Source organism: Notothenia rossii (genome assembly GCF_949606895.1).
Source record: "Notothenia rossii genome assembly, chromosome: 11".
NCBI lineage: Eukaryota > Metazoa > Chordata > Actinopteri > Perciformes > Nototheniidae > Notothenia > Notothenia rossii.
The window spans coordinates 48,736,059-48,756,394 of NC_136910.1; the positions used below are offsets into that span (position 1 = coordinate 48,736,059).

Consider the following 20,336-nt stretch of genomic DNA (forward strand, 5'->3'; position numbering starts at 1 on the left):
AAAGATCGGTTTACATTTTAATAATCAAATAAGTATGTGAACATAACCAATAACCTACCACAGCCAATAACAAATAAATGTAAATTATTTATATCTTATTTTACCAGTTAACATTTATTTATGCATATTTTTGTATCCCTCCAACTTTAAACAATATTTTTGGTTAACTGCCCTATAGTATACATTGGAATGATTTCAAACCTGTTTTTATTTATCCTAATAATTATAAAGGAGTGGCTTGGAAATATGTGTTTACATTATTTGTAAACACATATTTGTTTGAGACCTACTGAGATAACTTGGACTAAAATTAACTTTACCTCACTGAGCCTCTCAGTCTGACAGGAGAGCTCTCCTCTACCCTCACCTGGTTGTAGAAACATCTAGCTGGCCGGCTCTGTTCTTATTGGTCCACCGCTTAGAGATGTCCCGCCCATTACGTACAGTGTGTTGGAGCGCTAGCCAATGGAAGCAACCGCGTTACATAGTGATGCCAGTATGTTATTGAAGTAAACAAAGGAGTCCAATAAAGATATTTCAGGTAGAGGGGGGGGGGGGGGAGTGTGTGGGAGGAAAACTCCCTCTGGAGACAACTTTAGGATTTAAGCCTTTGTAATCCATTGACTTGCACAAAAACCCATACAACAAACTACAGGAAAGGGAAAACCCAGAAAAAGGAAATAAGAGCCTCTTTAAGTTTTGATCTGAATGACAACCATTAAAAACACAACAGGGCTGTTTGTCTGTTTGGTTCTTAGTGTTATTCCTGAAGTTACTTTCAGATTTGTGCTCGGCTTCAAACTTTCTCAGTAGCCTTCTGCTCGTGGGAAATGTCAGAGTTAATAGCTGAGAGGCTGAGCTGATAGACAGGTGATGGCAGAGATAGTGTGTGAGTGTGCATGGGGAGCATCAGACTAGCTGGAGGTTACTTATCTTCCAAGCTGTTGGCTGGGCTGAGCTGTCACTCCCGATAATGTGTGTATGAGAGCGTGTATGTGCATGTGTCAGCCGGAGGAGTGGCACACAGATCTGCTAATATGTTTATTGATCCAGTCATCTGACACTACTCATCTTGTCGGCGTGTCCACCTGCTGATGTGCAGCCATGACCGGAGTGCTAAGGCAGATCAAAGACCCGAGTGCAGGCTAAAGGGATGTTCCACTATGTTTTAAATTAAGAGAAGTATTTGATTAACCAACCCCTATCAAGTTACTCTGACCCCTGTTTTAATCTGCCCGGTCATCACATAATGAGGATTTTTATTTAATTAATCCATTCAACCATAGTGATGGAGAAATGTGTATTTTTGACATATGAACATAGGATTATAGAATGGCCCAATACATTTATCCAGGTATTAAATCTCAGGATATCAGTCGGACAGCTTCATCCCATATTTCTGTCACCCTGCTCATCAATTGTAGACAATCTCCGCACTCCACCGACAAGATATTTATCACCCCACAAGCCTTTTTTCTTTTTTTTTTTAAACCATGTCCAATATGGTATAGGCAGTTTAATTTGCTGATTCATGCTTCAACCTATGTGCAGATCACATCCCCATGGTACATATATATATGCAGTGCACACAGCCCTTTATTTTTCCATGTTTCTTCATCGTTCTTCCTCGGTTTAAAGCATTTTCTTGAATTGATTTCCCTTATACAAGTGGAGCGGTGTGTGACCAATTCATAAGGACAAAGATTAAAGGAATCTTGAATTTGAATATTTTACTGCTGTGATCACACTCGTGAATTTATTGGGTTAAGGAGACTGTTTGAAGTTAAAGAATATCAGCATATTTCCCACCCACACATGTTAAAAAAGGACACTAAACAAAATGGCCCAAATATGGTCGTTCACACTGCGAGATAGATCATTTCTCATCGCTATGGCAACTGCTGACAGCTACCAGTCACTGTTGTCATGGGAACAGCTTGACAGGCTTGTAAAGAGACAAGGAAGGCCGAGAGAAAGGACTATCTGAGAGGTGTGAGAGAAAAATGAAAACATCACAGAGGGAACTAACAAAGCAGCCCATCACATATTTATTTAAAATATGTTTTGTTAAATGTCAATGTTTGATTCATTCCTTTTTGATACAAATAGTGCTTGCTGTTAGATGGCCAAATAAGCTAAATCTGGACATTTTTCGATGTGAGGAGACTTTCCAGCTGCCGTTCAGATGGATGGTGTTTCTATGGAAGGGGAAAGGATAAATGCATTTTTTAAAATGCTACCAAAAGCTGCCAGTAAAAAGATTAGTATTTCCCATCTTGGCTTTAACATGCCCTCCACATCTCTCCTTCATTTTCTTCCCATATTTCCTTCCTTTCCCCTCCTCCTCAGAAAGGCTTTTAGGTGATTAAAACTAGCCGGATAGGTTTTTTATTGCTATCGTTCTCTTTCTGTCTGCCATTGTGATTGCGGAGTGCTTCTCTCTGAAATATCGCCTACTAGGTTTTTCACTTTGGGGCAACAAATTTCATCAAGTATCAAAGCAGTTTATGGATAAAAACACCAACAGTTGAAGGACACTGGAGCAAAAAAAAACAACTACATCCAACTTGATAAGTGCTTTTGGCTGAGTGCAGTTCTCCACCAGGTGTGTCTGCAACCACCACTGCGGTACCATTTATTCTGAGGAATTAAACCAGTAGACGTTTGCAGTCGTGTCATGTGATGATGTTCAGATGACACTGAAACAAACCACTAAATCAAACTTTAAGTGCAGTGTACAGTTACCTTTTGATATGTGCTAATGAATGCTGATGGTTATGATTGACACCTTAGTAATACATCATTTAACGAAAGGAGATAAATACTTTTTAAAGAAGAATTTAACAAAGCGCTTGGCACTTTAGTTAAGGTTGTCAAAATACAGAAACAAGAAATATAAACTCCAATAAAGTAGATAACATGACATAATAAACATTCACAATCAAAAAACCAGGTTTGCTAATAAGAAATAATAGTATTAGTTTAACAATAAAAGGATTACATATTAATAAACCCTAAAATATGAAGGATTCAAAGGGTATCTAAATGCTGCATGCACCTGCTGCAGACAGCTGTATGGATAACAATACAAATGCTTTTAAATAGCATAAAGCCCTTTTTCTGACCATGTGTACTATCTATAATATCGTATCTAAAACATGAAGTTACTCTGCCATAAGGCTAGTGTTCAACTTATGTTTTGAGTAAATGGTCACATGCTCACATCATAAAGACATATCCTGCTTCAATCCAAATGTCACAGTCTGTTATAAACCACCTAATCCGACCCTTATTACACTTACAGCCTTGACACCAGCATCAATAATATGCCAATGTTAAGTCAAGAATATTTCACGAAGCTCATTTGTTTTGCCGCTGCACAAGAGCATTCATAAAAATACAAAAAGCCGTTTGTGCGACCTTTCAAAAGATACTGCACTAGAAAAAGGAGCAGGCTGAAGTGGAGAGATGTTGGATGTATTATAGCTCAGATAGAAGACAAATGGCTGATGCTTTTTTGATTATTATTGGCTTGTGGCTGCTGAGGTCAGAGGCTCATAATAAAAGCGCTTTTTTACGACTTGAATACAAATGGCTTCTGTAAGGATAATCCAATAGACCCTCTCTCTCATACACACACATGCACATACCCTCAATCTCACAGGGTTGACAGATTGAGGAGGCGGAGCTTATACCCAGTCCGACCCTGGCAACAACATCATGGTGATGCAACGGTACATACTGATGAGTCACTGCTGGGATTTTGAGTGGTTTTATGATTGTAAAGGGACCTGATTGCTGTTTTAAATATTGGTGTTTTTTTTGTCTGTTTATTTATATTCAACATTTGCAGTCACAAGTACACAGACACACAGACAACACTGCATTAAAGATGAGGATGATGAGTAACCACGTCCCATGTACTGCTTCTTCCAAATGCTGCTGTCACATCCTGTAAATACGAGTACACCATCTGTCCGCCCAGCTCTGCCTCACTGCTGCTGCTTCTCCGCTGAACTCTCACAACACTAAAGATGATCTGTTTTTCAAGATCTCTTCTGACATCAAAGCAGGAGATGGAATCTACATCCTCCTTTTTGTCAGATAAAAAAAAACAAAAACAAGTTGTAATAGCCCTAATTGTTATTTTCCGACCAAAGTTAAACATGTTCCTGCTTTTGATAAGAGTTCCAGTATCTCTGACATCTTTTGAGACCATTCTGCATAATTGACAAAATAGCCAGCCAGCAGTGAAAACCTAATAATTTCCTGAATTTATTTTTAGGAAAAAAGTTAAGTTCCACTTTGAAAACCAGTACTTTGTAAACATATATATTTTATTTTATTTTTGATGTTGCCAAGGTTTTGCATCATGGCTGATGAAATGATGTTGTAGTGTGACTTTTAAAGAGAAATCTCTCTCTGTGTGTGTGACCTACGACTGACCTCGTTATGGGATTTAAAATGGAAAGATGTCTAGGGGCGGTGTTTGAATCCCAGATCTCATTGCGGTACTGTAGCATTTAAGAATGCTGCCATCATTGTGTGATTTCTGGGCCATTTTTGTTTTGTTGATTATGTTCCATATTGTGTTTTTGGCGACCTAAATACTAGCTTATTATTTGTATTCTTAAATATTCCTTTATGCTCATTCAAACATTTTGGTTTTGATTTTGCTTGTTGACAAGAGATGGGACAAATGTTTTGTAAAAAGATTTGGACTAATCCAACCAAGTTTTCAGAATATTGGCAAAAGAAAATACAAACTAATCTGCTTTTCCATCCGCTGCCATTATGAGAACACTAGTTGTTAGTTTATCTAAATCCATACAAAAATCAGTCAATACAGTAAGTGGAGTCTCCGGTCCAGTGCCATTGAACCATTGCCCAAGAATACAAAACATATTTACATTATTATTTACATTATTAAAATCTTCCGATCAAAACTCAAATAGTTCTATTCAACATGCAAAAAGTGATACCTCAGTCAATCATGAAATTTGTTACGATATTTTCCGATTGCAATATTTCCTCCAAGTTTGGAGGGAATCTAACTCTAATCTAATCTTACTGTCCTGGTTTTCTTGGACCATTGACAGAAAAATGTCCGGATAATGGCAATGGCATTTGGAAACTGGACACTTGTAGTTAGCTCGGTGCTATCTAAGAACTCTTTGATCTGCTTGCTGTACTGCTTGTGGAATATGTATTCCCTGTTCTATTCAAAATGTATCTGCTGTAGTGCCTCTTGTTGTGTTGTAAAAAGCTTTCAAACATGCCATAGAGCTAGATTTCCCATTAGTTTCTCTTGTACCGAGTTCAGTTTGACTGAATAATGGGAACATTCTCGCTGGCGTAATATTTCTACTCCAGTGTGGGTGTCACTCGTGCTTTGAAGAAGAATGGCCTTTGCTGAGAGAGGAAGCTCAGCATGGAGCCATCTCATCTCAGTCCCATCTGAGAGCATTCAGAAATGCAGCTTTCATCATTTTTATGGGGGAAATATAGTCGTGCTTTATAACTCTTGATTGATTCAGTGGTGGAAAAGACCATTTCTTTGTGAAAGGTCTTGTCGTACAACTGGTTGATCATAGGGAAACAGAATGTGTATATCCTTTATTGCAAACTCTATGTTATGAAATCATTATATGTTGTCATATTGGACATTTACTAAATATATCCTTCTTTTTCCCTCCCACTGTGTCTGTTTCTTCCCCTTTTCCTCTCTTCTTGCCCTTTGTGTCCCTCCCTTTCTCCTTCTTTGCCTCTCCAGTCCACTCCACTCCACCTGGCAGCAGGATACAACAGGGTGAGGATAGTTCAGCTGTTACTGCAGCACGGAGCAGATGTTCACGCCAAGGACAAGGGGTACGTATAAAACAAATGAAAGTGCAATAAAAAGAGAGTTTTAACGTAGATATTTATTTTGACCTTTTGAAACACTGCATAATCCTTCAGTGGTAGTTGTGGTAGAAAGTAGGCTGGTCAATATGTGAGACGTCATCAAGAATCCTCTCTATGTGATTGGACAACAAACCACACGCAGGGCTTTCATTGTGTCTCTACATTTTCCAACCGGATATGGAAGTGAATTTCTTAATTTCTCATTAAATATTGAGTCATCCATCATTAATTTGTGATAAAACTAGGATGTGCACTTACTAAAACATGCTTACGTTTGAAATGGCGAGTGTAGTTGCTAGACTGATGCTAGCATCAATTGATGTTATTTTAAAATAGACATTTAAAATAGACAAACACCCTACATTCTTAAAGTAAGTCTCAACCAGAATTACATCCTACAAAACTAATTTTGTGACACTGCTTAATTTATTAGCAATGCTAGCAAAGAGGCTCTCTGTAGGAGCAATTTATAGTGCTAATAAGCAGATGTTGTTAGCATGCTAACAAGCTAAGGCTAGCTAAGATGCTATCTGATTAAAACATGTTAATACATCTTCACTGAACATCAGTATTTTAGTCTTCTCATTTTCACCATATTAGCATGTTGTTGTAATATTCAGCTTTAAACGCACCATATAGCTTCTCAGATGTGTTAACAGAGGCTCTCAAGTCTCACGCGAGACACACGCATTTCACTCCATTCACACGCTCACACGCCACACCTTGTATTTCTCAGGGTACCGCCCAACAAACTAGGCTTGTGTGAGACGCGTGCACTCCACTAGCATGCCCCCCCCCCCCGTTGATATACGCGATACAGAGGGCTTCATACTCCACTAGCCCCCCCCCCTCTGTTGTAGAAAGATACAATGGAATAAAGGGTTAATTAGTGTTAATAATGTTTATCCTTTGCCCCTCCAGGGGTCTGGTGCCTCTGCATAACGCCTGCTCCTACGGACACTATGAAGTTACTGAACTGCTGCTAAAGGTACACTCACACATGCTATCTCAGAGACTGCTTAAACATTGGCACTTACTCTTTATAATAAAATATAAAGTAAATAAATATTGTTTCTTGTACGAAATGGAAATTGAATCCCCAGGAAAGAACTTCCACTTTTTTGTCATTGTATTTAACATAAGTACAAATATGTACTAGCTATAGATTACCGCAGTGTTTGTAAGGATTGAAAATGGTTAACAATATAAACGTTGCTCTGTGTCATCCATGTTGCTTCCCTCTCATTTACTCATACACTTTTCCTTATTTTTCAGCACGGTGCGTGTGTGAACGCCATGGATCTTTGGCAGTTTACCCCTCTCCATGAAGCGGCGTCTAAAAACCGAGTGGAGGTGTGCTCTCTGCTGCTGAGCCACGGGGCCGACCCGACCCTGCTCAACTGCCACAGCAAGAGCTCAGTGGACATGGCGCCCACTCCCGAGCTGAAGGAAAGACTTACATGTGAGTGTGTTGGGCTTCATTTACATAAACTGCAGCTGCGGCGTACAGGCAGCTAAATGTGTCACTGTGCTGAATTAATGAATAGGTTGTTTTTAGGAGAGACTGTTTTTACACCAGACATGTTTGGAGTAATGTGTTTGAGCATTCAGCCGGATGAAAATGTGAATATTCTGGTAACAGGACTGTTAAGCTGAAAACAAGGAATTATGGGTTGAAAGGGAGGGAGATGATAACATCTGACATGAACAGTTTCACGTGCTTGGAATGGTGAGCAGGACAAAATAGTCTTGACTGGTTTACATGCTGTGTACTAGATTAAAAACCACAGAAGAAGAGTGTAGAAAAAAACATCAGGGTTGCGGTCGAATAGTCAAAAAATCAGCTCCTATCGTCTATTCCTTGACCTCTTAGTGAAACGTTAAAGGGTTAAGGAATAGTGGATAGGAGAATTCAAAAGGATTTAGGAGAAGTGCTTTGAGAATCCGACTGCACTTTCACTATCCGACGTATTTATATGCGCCAGCGGACGTCATAAATGTTGCTGCTGTGGGAAACTACAGTTTTCTATACAGCGGACGACAACATGGATGTTTAATAAGAACGAGGGACTACTGTAAACTCATCTAGAGACTCTGCACCGTGCTCTGAAGCTGTTGCTTTATGCTTTATGAACGTGGACAACAGAGAAACATATTCTTCATGACCAAAGTTGGAATTTAAATAAAAAGGAGAGTGAAACTTATGCTCGTCACCCTCTCCCTCCGGTCCACATGAATACAAATGATCCCAATACGTATGATTGTATGAAAAGATCTTAAAATAAATAAAAATGTATTTATTAACAGCGTTAGTCCTTAACATCTATCACTGTGTATATCACCATTCAAACATCTTTTAAAAGTTAAACAAACCACACACAGCTCAGTAAACTTTATTTGATCATTCCAGTAAAAACTAACGTTCATATTTCTCTTTTTGATTATGATACTGATGAACGTTCAAAACAAAGCACTTTGGCAACTTACCACATACGTTTTAAAAAGCTTAATAAGCACCGCAACTTTCATGATATAATTTCTCGGTCATAATCGGTTGTTTCCGTGAACGGCCGAATGTTGTGTGACGGAAAATGCTGCAGCTGCAAGGCATTGTGGGGCAGCATGTTCTCCTTTTCCTTTCGTAAAGGAAGGTCCAGTGGTTCCTAAGCTAAAGGAGGTTATAAAGGAAGTTTGAAACCTCGGCTGAAGTCGAATAGTCCATTTAGCTTAGGAACCTTCCTAACAGAGTGAAATGACCTGGAAGTCCCTCAGTGGCAGCCAGGATAAGTGCCGTTCAAATTCTCCAAATGAAAGGAAAGGAGGTTTCAAACTTTCTTTATAACCTCCTTTAGCTTAGGAACCACTGGACCTCCCTTACCAAAAGGAGAGGAGAAAATGCTGCCCCACAATGCCTTGCAGCCGCAGCATTTGCCGTCGGCCGTTCACGGAAACAAACGATTATGACGGAGAAATTATATCATGAAAGTTGCAGTGCTTATTAAGCATTTTAAAACGTATGTGGTAACTTGACAAAGTGCTTTGTTTTGAACGTTCATCAGTATCATAATCAAAAAGAGAAATAAGAACGTTAGTTTTTACTGAAATGATCAAATAAAGTCAACATTTCACTGAGCTGTGTGGGGTTTGTTCAACTTTTAAAAGATGTTTGAATGGTGATATACACAGTGATAGATGTTAAGAACTAACGTTTATAATAAATACATTTGTATTGATTTTAAGATCTTTCAGTTCATACAATCATACTTATTGGGATCATTTGTATTAATGTGGACCGGAGGGAGAGGGTGACGAGCATAAGTTTGACTTTCATTTTTTATTTCAATTCCAACTTTGTTCATGAAGAATATGTTTCTCGGTTGTCCACGTTCATAAAGCATAAAACAACAGCATCAGAGCACGGTGCAGAGTCTCTGGATGAGTTTACAGTAGTCCCTCGTTCTATACATCCATGTTGTAGTCCGCTATAGAAAACTGTAGTTTCCATAGTTTCCACACAGCAGCAGACGCACAAAATGACGTCCGCCGGCGCATCATAAACACGTCAGATAGTGAAAGTGCATTCGGATTCTCTAAAGTACCGCAGTATCTTCTCTTAAGTCCTTTTGAATTCTCCTATCCACTATCCCTTAACCCTGTGACGTTTCACTCAGAGGTCAAGGAATAGGAGATAGGGTTAGAATTTAGGAGCTGATTTTTGGATTATCCGACCGCAGCCCTCCTTTCCTATCATCTAGAGAATTCGAACGGCTCTTATCATGGCTGCCACTGACGTACTTCCGGGTCATTTCACTCCGTTAGGAAGGTTCCTAAGCTAAATGGACTATTCGACCGCAGCCCATGTTTTACATCTGTTTGTAATCTTTGAAAACAAACAATGTGACAATGAATCTATGTTCTTCAGTCCCTGCTTACTTTGAACTAGGGAGAGTATTTATTTCAAAAAATATTGTACTCACCAATACGTTGTATAGCTGTGCTAGTGCTGTGTACTGGATGAAAAACCACAGAAGAAGAGTGTTGACAAAAATAAATTAGAAACTTGTTTGTTTTTAAACATCAGCTTCAAAGATCTGTTATTTTTTAATTTGGATTCAGTCCTGCATACCTTGTAACTGGACTTTAAACTAGGGAGAGTATTTATTTCAACAATATTGTACTCACCCAAATTTAAAACAATTTAGTTTAGTCTTTTTTACCGTCATTGCCTGCGGACTCCCTGTAGGAGCCGCAATAAATCATTTCCCAATTTGGGATAAAAAAAGTAGCTATCTAGAAAGTCTATCTATCTAAGTAACAAAACAACAAACATCTCCTGCTATCAGCTAGGCTAACAACATGCTCCCATAGTCTGTTACAGGCGACACACTGACCTTTGTCGTGGCTCCAAAACTCTCATTACAAACTGAGAAAAGGTCTCATTTTGAATTGGATCGCTGGGTTTTATTTGGTGCATGGTTCACTTCCACAGTTTAACCTGTCAGGGATCTATTTTACAGCAAAACGTACGCAAGCTGTATATCTACAGCAACATCCCCATGCCTCTGTTTTCTTAATGGAGCATTTTTCAAAATGTATGATATTTAATTAAACGGAAATTGAGCAATAATGAAATTCATTTGCTTTGTTCCTGCAGAGTCACAGCAGACAAGATAAGTCTTTGTCTCTGCCAGAACGCTCTCTGCAACTCTTTGGAAGTTAATTAGGGATTCAGCTCTCCCGCTGCTGCACTTGTGGCGCTTTCTTTGTAATGAAACGGATCAAAGATAAATGAATCACAAGTCGTCTCGAGTCGATGTACAACTGCAGGACAACTGCACCTGTTGGCTGCAAGAGGATGTGATTATGGAAACAGTTGGACATTTTCTGCAAAAACAAAACACCAAATCTAGAAATGAAGACATTTGAGATTGAATCCAACCTTTCTATTTAGTATTTCTTCCAAATGTAATGTTTTTTCCATATTTGGGCATGGTACCTAAAGCTTGTGAAAGACTCCCGGTTTTTATACCAAAGGGCTTTCCCTGTAACAACTTGTCATCTGCTGAGTAGGGTGTGTGAAATAATATTTTGGATGTGTTTTATTGAACCTTTGATAACCTGACATTAAGTCTCCTGTTGTCTGGAATACAGAATGGCACAGATGATTGAGACACACGTGAAAGTTGATCAGGGTATCTGGCTTTGAAAAAGGAAGTAGCCAGTTGTACTATTTTAAAGGAAAAGTGTAACATTTAAGGACATTCCTGTTGGGTTTGTCCATCTTTGAGGCTCTGGTGGGTGTTTTTATTTAAACGTTTGGGTCGTGTTTCCCTTGTTTCCAGTTTGTATGGCTTAGCCAACCCTTTTGTTTCTCTCAGCATGACAGAGAATAAGCACATTGGCCAAATTGTTACAGTTTTAAAGGTTGTAGATTTAATAGGCTAAGGAAATGTGATTATCAAGACAATACATTACATTACATTGCATTTAGCTGACGCTTTTATCCAAAGCGACTTACAATAAGTGCATTCGACCAGGAAGATACAACCTTTAAGAAAACAGAATCATATAAGTACATCAGGTTTCATAGAGCCAAACATTTCAAGTGCTACTCAACTGGCATTTAGAAAGCCAGCCCTTTATTAGTATATAAGTGCTTTGTTAGTAATTCTATCGCTCGAAGTGGAGTCTAAAGAGATGAGTTTTCAGTTTGCGTCGGAAGATGTGTAAGCTATCTGCTGTCCTGATTTCAATGGGGAGCTCATTCCACCATTTTGGAGCCAGGATAGCAAACCCACGTGTTTTTGCTGACGGGAACTTGGGTCCCCCTCGCAGTGCGGGTGCAGCGAGCTGTTTGGCTGACGCAGAGCGGAGTGCACGTGCTGGGGTGTACGGTTTAACCATGTCCTGGATGTAGGAAGGGCCAGATCCATTCACAGCATGGTACGCAAGTACCAGTGTCTTGAAGTGGATTCTAGCAGTTACTGGAAGCCAGTGAAGGGAGCGGAGGAGCGGTGTGGTGTGGGAGAATTTGGGAAGGTTGAAGACCAGACGAGCCGCTGCATTCTGGATGAGCTGCAGAGGTCGGATGGCACATGCAGGTAGACCAGCCAGGAGGGAGTTGCAGTAGTCTAGGCGTGAGACGACGAGAGCCTGGACCAGAATCTGCGCTGATGTCTGGGTCAGCTGGGGACGTATCCTCCTGATGTTGTAAAGCGTGTATCTGCAGCAGCGGGTTGTAGCAGCGATGTTTGCAGTGAAGGACAATTTGTTATCTAGGACCACACCCAGATTCCTTGCAGTCTGAGTCGGGGAAACAACAGAGGTGCCGATGTTGATTGTTAGGTCAAGAGTGGGACAATCTTTTCCCGGAAGGAAGAGCAGTTCAGTCTTGTCAAGGTTGAGCTTGAGGTGATGAGCAGACATCCACCGAGAGATGTCTGCTAGGCAAGCAGAGATGCGTGCGACGACCTGGGTCTCTGAGCGGGGAAAGGACAGAATTAGTTGGGTGTCGTCAGCGTAGCAGTGGTATGAAAAACCATGCGGGCTAATGACAGACCCGAGCGAGTTTGTGTACAGGGAGAAGAGGAGGGGACCAAGAACCGAGCCCTGAGGGACCCCTGTAGTTAATTGACAAGGGTCGGACTCGGACCCTCTCCAAGTAACCCTGTAGGTGCGGTCGTTGAGGTATGAGGTGAGGAGGGAAAGTGCAGTGCCTGAAACTCCAAGTTCTTGGAGAGTGCGAAGGAGGATCCGATGGTTCACTGTGTCGAATGCAGCAGACAGGTCCAGAAGGATGATGACAGAGGAGAGGGAGGCTGCTTTAGCAGTGTGCAGTTCATCAGAGACAGCAAGGAGAGCAGTTTCTGTTGAGTGACCTGCCTTGAAACCAGACTGGTGCGGATCCAGAAGGTTGTTCTGATGGAGATAACAGGAGAGTTGTTTAAAGACAGCGCGTTCAAGTGTTTTAGACAGGAACGGGAGGAGAGAGACGGGCCTGTAGTTAATAACATCAGACGGATTGAGAGTGGGTTTCTTAAGGAGAGGGTTTACTCTTGCCTCCTTGAGACTGTTTGGAAAGTGACCAGAAGTTAGAGAAGTGTTGATGAAATGGGTGAGAAATGGTAGAATATCAGGAGCGATAGTCTGAAGGAGGTTTGAGGGGATAGGGTCCAGAGAACAGGTGGTAGGACGGGCAGAGGTAACGAGGGTAAGAACCTCACTTGGAGAGAGAGGGGAGAAGGAGGTCAGTGTGTGGGTGAAGGGAGGGTCTGGTGACCCAGCGGTGAGTAAAGGTGAGTCAGAAAAGGAAGAGCGAATATCATCAACCTTTTTTTCAAAGTGGTTAACAAAGTCGCTTGACAGAAGGGAGGAGGGGGGAGGTGCTTTGGGGGGGTCCAAGAGGGTGGAGAAGATAGAAAATAGTTTTTTGGGATTGGAATAGGAAGATTGGATCTTATCTTGAAAGAAAGTGCTTTTTGCCTGAGAGATGGAAGCAGAGAAAGAGGAGAGGAGAGCCTGATAGGTTAGGAGGTCGTCATGGTGTTTGGATTTCCACCATTTCCGCTCTGCTGCCCGAAGGATGGTTCTATTAGCACGCAGTGCGTCATTTAGCCAGGGAGCAGGAGGGGACTGACGAGCCGGCCGCGATGTGAGAGGACAGAGAGAGTCCAGAGAGGATGAGAGAGTAGAGAGGAGAGTTTTTGCAGCAGCGTTTGGAGGCAGGAGTTGGAATGAGTCAGAGGAAGGGAGGGCTGAGAGCACCGATGAGGCAAAGGTAGAGGGGGAGAGGGAACGGAGGTTACGGCGGACAGGAGCAGAGTTAGAAGAGATGAGGTTGTTATGTTTGGAAAGGGGTAGAGAGAATGAAATGAAGAAGTGATCGGATGTGTGGAGCGGGTTTACAGAGAGGTTAGAAGTAGAGCAGTTCCTTGAGAATATGAGATCAAGGACATTGCCAGCTTTATGAGTTGGTGGGGATGGAGACAGTGAGAAAGCAAAGGTGGTTAACAGAGATGTTAGTTCAGATATCTTCCCTGTCTGGAGGTTGAAATCTCCGAGAAGTACAGCGGGAGGGCCAGTTTCAGGGATGTGTGAGAGGAGATTTTCTAACTCCTCCAAGAAGTCCCCCAAGGCGCCTGGTGGACGGTAGAGAACAACAATGGTTAATTGTATAGGATGGGTTACTGTGACGGCATGGAATTCAAAGGTGGAAGGAGTGAAATTAGGTAGCTTGAAGAGGGAAAAGCTCCATTTGGGAGAGAGCAGGAGACCAGTGCCACCTCCTCTGCCAGAGGGTCTGGGTGTATGGGAGAAGGAATATGCTGTGGAGAGAGCTGCTGGGGTGGATGTGTTGGATGGAGTGATCCAGGTCTCCGTGAGAGCAAGGAAATCCAGAGACTGCAGGGAAGCGTAGCCAGAGATGAAGTCAGCCTTAGGGACAGCTGACTGGCAGTTCCACAGGCCCCCTGAAACGAGATGTTGGATCTCAGTGGAGCATGTGGGATAGACGAGAGCAGGCCGGTGAAATCGATTAGGAGAAACACGGGGCCAGTGATAATTGCGAGAAGACACATGAACAGGAATGCAGAAAATACACATGATTATAGCATGAGGGGCTAGAGAACCCAAGAGAATTGAATAAAACTAAATAACACCAGCGATACTTGGCGCAATCAGAGTAGGATTTGCCTACTAATATAGACATTGTGTACGTTGGATCAGCAGCTGAATGTCAATATATTTCATATGTTGAGCATTTTAAACTAAAAGCCGTCTTTCACACTGACGTGAAAGAAGCTACAAAGGAGGAAAGAAATCAGTTGAATACCTTGTCTAATTGAAAATGCTTTGCAGTTTGTAGAGCACACACAAGTATGTCCTAAAATCCTTTTCTGACTTTAAACTGAAGACTTTCTCTTCTTCAGGCATTTAAAAAAATCTTTAAATGAATCAGAGAAGAAAATATTTCTTTGTCTGAAGGTGCAGCTTGTGAATAACAGCCTCAAACTGACATTTCTTTATTTTGTTATTATTCTTTTTTAGTAGCCAAACAAAGAATGAAAAAGACTGGGTTTCTTTTGAAAGAGTAAACAACAGCTCCTGCGTCGGTCCATTTATTCATCAACGTGTGTTCTGTATGCTGTTGGGATCCTCTCCTCTCTCTCTTGACCACGTTCCCTTGAAGATGTGACTTCCAACTATTCCGTTTAAACGTTTGATTATAAATGCATGAATGCCGTCGCTCAATAGCTAGATAGATTTGAACTCACTTATTTTCATGCAGCCTGAAATGCTTCTGAAGCAAAATAGTTTGTTTTGTTATTGTGTAGCCTTCGGGGGGAATAATCACTTGTTTTCACTCCAACTCCAGACACACAGAATGTTGCATCTTAAGTTATTAGTTTGCTGGTGAAAACTTTAAAGTAGCCTTTCTGAAGTATTAAAATGCAGTCATTGCAAGTGAAAGAATGAACGGGGAGAACATTGCAAATCTGGTTTTGGTCAAGCTTTCAAAGCACCAGATGCTTCTCTGTGGGTTTGGATGCTTTTGGCTGGAAAACTGTCAAAAAGAAACGCAGAATTCGACTGAAACCGAGGCTGCTTTTATTTTCCTTTTTCTAACATGTTGACATCATCTGTGTGTTCAGATGAGTTTAAGGGCCACTCGCTGCTCCAAGCTGCTCGTGAAGCTGACATGGCGAAGGCTAAGAAGACCCTGGCTCTGGAGATCATTAACTTCAAACACCCGCACACACACGAGACAGCACTGGTGAGATCAACACACACACACACACACACACACACACACACACACACACTCACACACTCACACACACACACACACACACACACACACACACACACACACACACACACACACACACACACACACACACACACACACACACACACACACACACACACACACACACACACACACACACACACACACACACACACATACACATACACATACACATACACACACACACACATTCCTTCACTGCTGCAGAGATGCTCAGATGATGTGTGTGTCTATGTTTCAGCATTGCGCGGTAGCATCTCCACACCCAAAGAGGAAACAGGTGACAGAGCTGCTGCTGAGGAAAGGCGCCAACATAAATGAGAAGAATAAAGAGTGAGTGCTGTTTTCTTTTTAAATAATCAAACATAGACTCAATTACAGGCAGTAGGTGATATGTTATGCTTTACAGACTAAGACTAGATGAGCATGTAATACTGCATTAATAAAGAAATGTTGACCAATTCTTTTGTCTGCGTAGTTTCATGACTCCTCTCCATGTGGCGGCAGAACGAGCTCATAATGACATCATGGAGGTGCTACAGAAACATGGTGCTAAGGTACATCACTTCATCGCCTTTCTTCACGTTTGTCATATTTCACCATACATCGACTTCCAACATAATCCGTGTCATAACTAGACAGACCCTATTTTTACATAAATTGGCTAATCCACAAATGGATTGATGTTCCAAATGTTTCCTATGTGTGTGTTTTGATGATTGGGGGGTATCTCTTTCTCGTTCCCATGTACAGTGCTTGTAGAAAGTATGCCAATATGATTATTTCTCTTACTATAAATATTTGCAGTAATCAGCGTTAAACATGGCGTTTTGTGCGTCAGACCCTCACATACAAATAGCAGTGTTTACTTCCAGAGCCTCCCTTATGATTGGATATGCAACACTCATACAGGATAGAATTCAGCTTAGCTGGAACACACAGTTTCTTTCAGTGGTGGTGACTCATCTTATTTTCATTACTGGAACAAATGCGTTTTCTTGCGCTTACTGTGAGATTGCTATCGATGCTGATGCATGTAAGTGTACACAATGTGCTATCACTGCATCTAGATTTTAATAAGAACACAGGGTCAAACTCGTCGTCTCAGGTCTTCTCTTGTTTTTCTTATCTAATACGTAATTATCTCTCACTTTATTCCTAGTACATCAAAGTAATACTTTCATAATCTTTCCTGGATTGTAAATCAATTATCTTTTTATATGATGTTTCATCAACATGAGGAATTAAGCTTATTTATCATGGTTTTAATTTGATCATTTGAGATTTTTGTATTCATTGACATTTGACCATTATCCAATATATATGAATAACTTTCAAACTAAATACTGTATGTAATAAAGAATATGAATACAAATACATTTGAACTAACCCAATTTAGAAATAGAACGTCATACATTCTGATATGCTCAGTTAAACCATCAAATAAATAAAGCAATTCTACAACAGTTATACAAAGTTACACCTAAACATAATTATTAAACTTCTACAGTATCTAATAATGAACAACTTTCAGGATGATATTTGACTGGTTGTATGAATGTCACATGTTGTTCTTGTTTACGCATACTTAACATCACCAAATCACATGTCTTTATTTATTTATGTTAAATCTGTTCAAATATCTGATGTTGTTGATGGAAAACTCGGCTTAAATGCATCAAAATCTACTAGGATAAGAACGTTTTTGCAAGCTGCCAGAAATTCATATAGATCTAAAACATATTATTACAACTGTAAAAAAGTAGACCCTGCAGCACACTGTAGATGAGGGTTAACGGGTTCACCGGAACATTTGATTACATGTCATTGAGAATGTTGAAGTATCCAAAGGCGTTTCTCTTTAAAGAGGTGGCGCAGTTAAGTTCTTTAAAGAATCCTAACACAGGGGTTGTGTGTCTGCAGGTGAACGCTGTGGACACGCTGGGTCAGACGGCGCTGCACCGCGCGGCCATGGCGGGCCACCTTCAGACCTGCAGGCTGTTGCTAGGATACGGGGCAGACGCCTCGCTGCTGTCGCTGCAGGGCTTCACTGCTGCCCAGATGGGAAATGAAGCTGTGCAGCAAATACTCAACGGTACGCCAACACCCTTTGTGTGTGTGTGTGTGGCTGGGTGTGGTTGCTGTGTTGTTTGGTTGCTATGCAGCTGTTAGTAACTGGGATTAACTGGAATTGTTTTGAAAGGTCAGTATTTATACCTGGAGACTGAAGGTGCAGTTTGATGAGGGGAAAGGCTGAGTGAGCAATCTCTACTGTGCAGTGTTAGAGGAAGTTACACTTTACATTACTGCAGTAATTCCAAATGTAATGTGTGTTTAAATATTATATCAAATACTTTAAGACTTGTATGAGAAACAAGAATTAGGCGTTTCGCAATAAAGCAAAACTGATGACATCCTTCATTTTCAAATAAAAAATAGATATGTTGTGAATAATGCACAAGTTAAAATATAATGTTGTATTATTTACCTTAAGTTGAGTAGATTTGGAATAACCTCCAGCCTGTCTGCCTGCTCTGATTTATTGACCGGTTGAATCATCCTTATTTTGTCTTAACCACATCAATTAAATAATCAATTGGAAAATTAACTTCCAAACAAACGGCTGTCAGTCAGTTGTCATTCTGATGAATGGGGTGGCAGAAAAGGATTGAATTACTCTTCAGAATATTGATGAATCACTCTTACCTCCAAACAGTTGTCTGGTTGCAAAGTTGACGGTAGAAATTAGTTTATTTAGCAACAATTTAAACCAAAAATGCTTAAAAATGCGACATCTTCGGATGCGAGATACTTACCTTGCATCTGTCAACAAAGTGACATGCAGCAGTGAATCCCTGGATTGTGTAATGTCATTTCTCTTCAACATTTGCAGTGGATGCATTTACTTTCATGATTATTTGTTTGCTTTTGCTTATGTTTGCTCAATGCATTATAATCTGTGACTCCTGTATGTTCCGCCCTTTAGAAAACGTGCCGGTGAGGAACTCTGATGTGGACTACAGACTGCTGGAAGCTGCTAAAGCCGGAGACCTGGACACCGTCAAGGTAGATGAGCTAGGATTTCTTTTATTATCAACATTTGGCACTTTCCCTACTTTGTGGTGGTATTAAAGGTTTAGATAAAAGACAATTCCTTCCCTCCACACAATCGCCTTACTTAGAAAATGAACAAAGGAACTGGACCTCAGTAGCCTATGAGTTTTTTTTTTTTAATTGAGCAGCTGTATGATTAAAATAATAAAATATTTAAACCTTAAACATGCCTGAGCTGATATTCCCACTGAGTAATACAGACACTTGATGGGTCAGTGAAGGAAAACATAATAAATATATACAATTATTTTCAATAATTACATAAAATCTGTTATAAAGAATTTTCATTCCTGTGTGAAGCAGTGATACACCGCAGAAATCATTTAGGAAAACAAATTAAAAACATGAATTTGTTTTGAGTTAATGGCACAGATTATTATCTTTTTTTATTTAAAATGTAACAAAATGACCTTTGCGGCTGCTCGTGTTACTTTTATGGAGTCTGGTCGCAGTCATTTTGTTAAATGTCAGATGGATATTGTTCTACTTGTATCAAATGTTTTCTGTTCATGTCTTTGTGTCTTTTGTCCATATTGATCTCGGTCAAATTGCAACGCCTTTGTTTCTTTCAAAAGGCCAACCTTCGTATAAGATTTCCTAACACGGCTCTCGGTATAATCATAGCCGTTGTTAGCCGCTTTGAATTGCCAGCGGGCCCACTCGTGTTAAAAGTGTGGGCGCTTGTCATGCTCTGTAATATGCTTCGGATAAAACCACCCACCAAATGTCAGGACCCGGTAAGATCCGGCAAAGTATTTGACTGAAGTATTTGGTGAGGAGTGAAAATCGTTGTGTGTTTCCCCCGCCGAGACACACAGTGATGGGGTTCTCCAGATGAAGAGGCCCTGTCAGCGTCTGGAGGTGTGAGGCTCTGGCAGGTGGGCAGGGAATCTCAGCAGAGCAGACAATGTGCGCTGGTCTGGCTTTCTGTCAGTGGAAGTACACACACTCGCACACACACAGACTTAGGGTTAACTGTCTGGCTGAGCTTCTGATTGACGGAGGAAGAATTGCAATTTGCTCCGTGTCTCGGCTGATTCCTGTCAGCTGTTCTAACGTAGCGGAGGTCCACACTGTGCGGTAAATGTTCACCTTTTAGACCACAGGTCGAAAAGCAGGGGCATATTCTACTGCATTTAAAGCAGTAAATACCATTTTATAAATGTAAGAATCTTGTTAGAATGACTCCACATTATAGAAACAAAGCTACGTTTACTGTGTTCTGGGATATTTTTAAAAGGAGTAACATTTTGAATAAGCTAAAACGCCTCAAAAACGGAGCTAAAATAGAGTGAAAATTATTCTTATTTCTTAGTTGGCCGAAAATGTTATTCGAAGTGAATGCCCTCTCTCAGACAACTAAGCCATTAATACGCGTTCCATATATTTGCTTAACCTCTTCTAAAGGAAGACACACATAGCCTTCATCATAGCTCATTTATGCACGGCATCATTTCAAAAATGAGAACATTGAATTTAAAATGTAATGTTAAGGAAAAGTTGGAGAGTG

General features: G+C 40.6%; 1 protein-coding gene across 4 annotated transcripts in view; it reads left to right on the plus strand.

Annotated features, from left to right (window-relative positions):
- LOC307025839 (poly [ADP-ribose] polymerase tankyrase-1) overlaps window positions 1–20,336 on the plus strand; it is a 90,093-nt gene that overhangs the window by 42,123 nt on the left and 27,634 nt on the right. For all 4 annotated transcript variants that reach the window (XM_079660762.1, XM_079660763.1, XM_079660764.1 and 1 more), the window contains 8 exons: window positions 5,774–5,868; window positions 6,826–6,892; window positions 7,180–7,366; window positions 15,555–15,676; window positions 15,954–16,045; window positions 16,191–16,269; window positions 17,636–17,807; window positions 18,699–18,778. In XM_079660762.1, coding sequence (XP_079516888.1) covers window positions 5,774–5,868; window positions 6,826–6,892; window positions 7,180–7,366; window positions 15,555–15,676; window positions 15,954–16,045; window positions 16,191–16,269; window positions 17,636–17,807; window positions 18,699–18,778 — 894 coding nt within the window. The remainder of the gene's footprint in view (window positions 1–5,773; window positions 5,869–6,825; window positions 6,893–7,179; window positions 7,367–15,554; window positions 15,677–15,953; window positions 16,046–16,190; window positions 16,270–17,635; window positions 17,808–18,698; window positions 18,779–20,336) is intronic.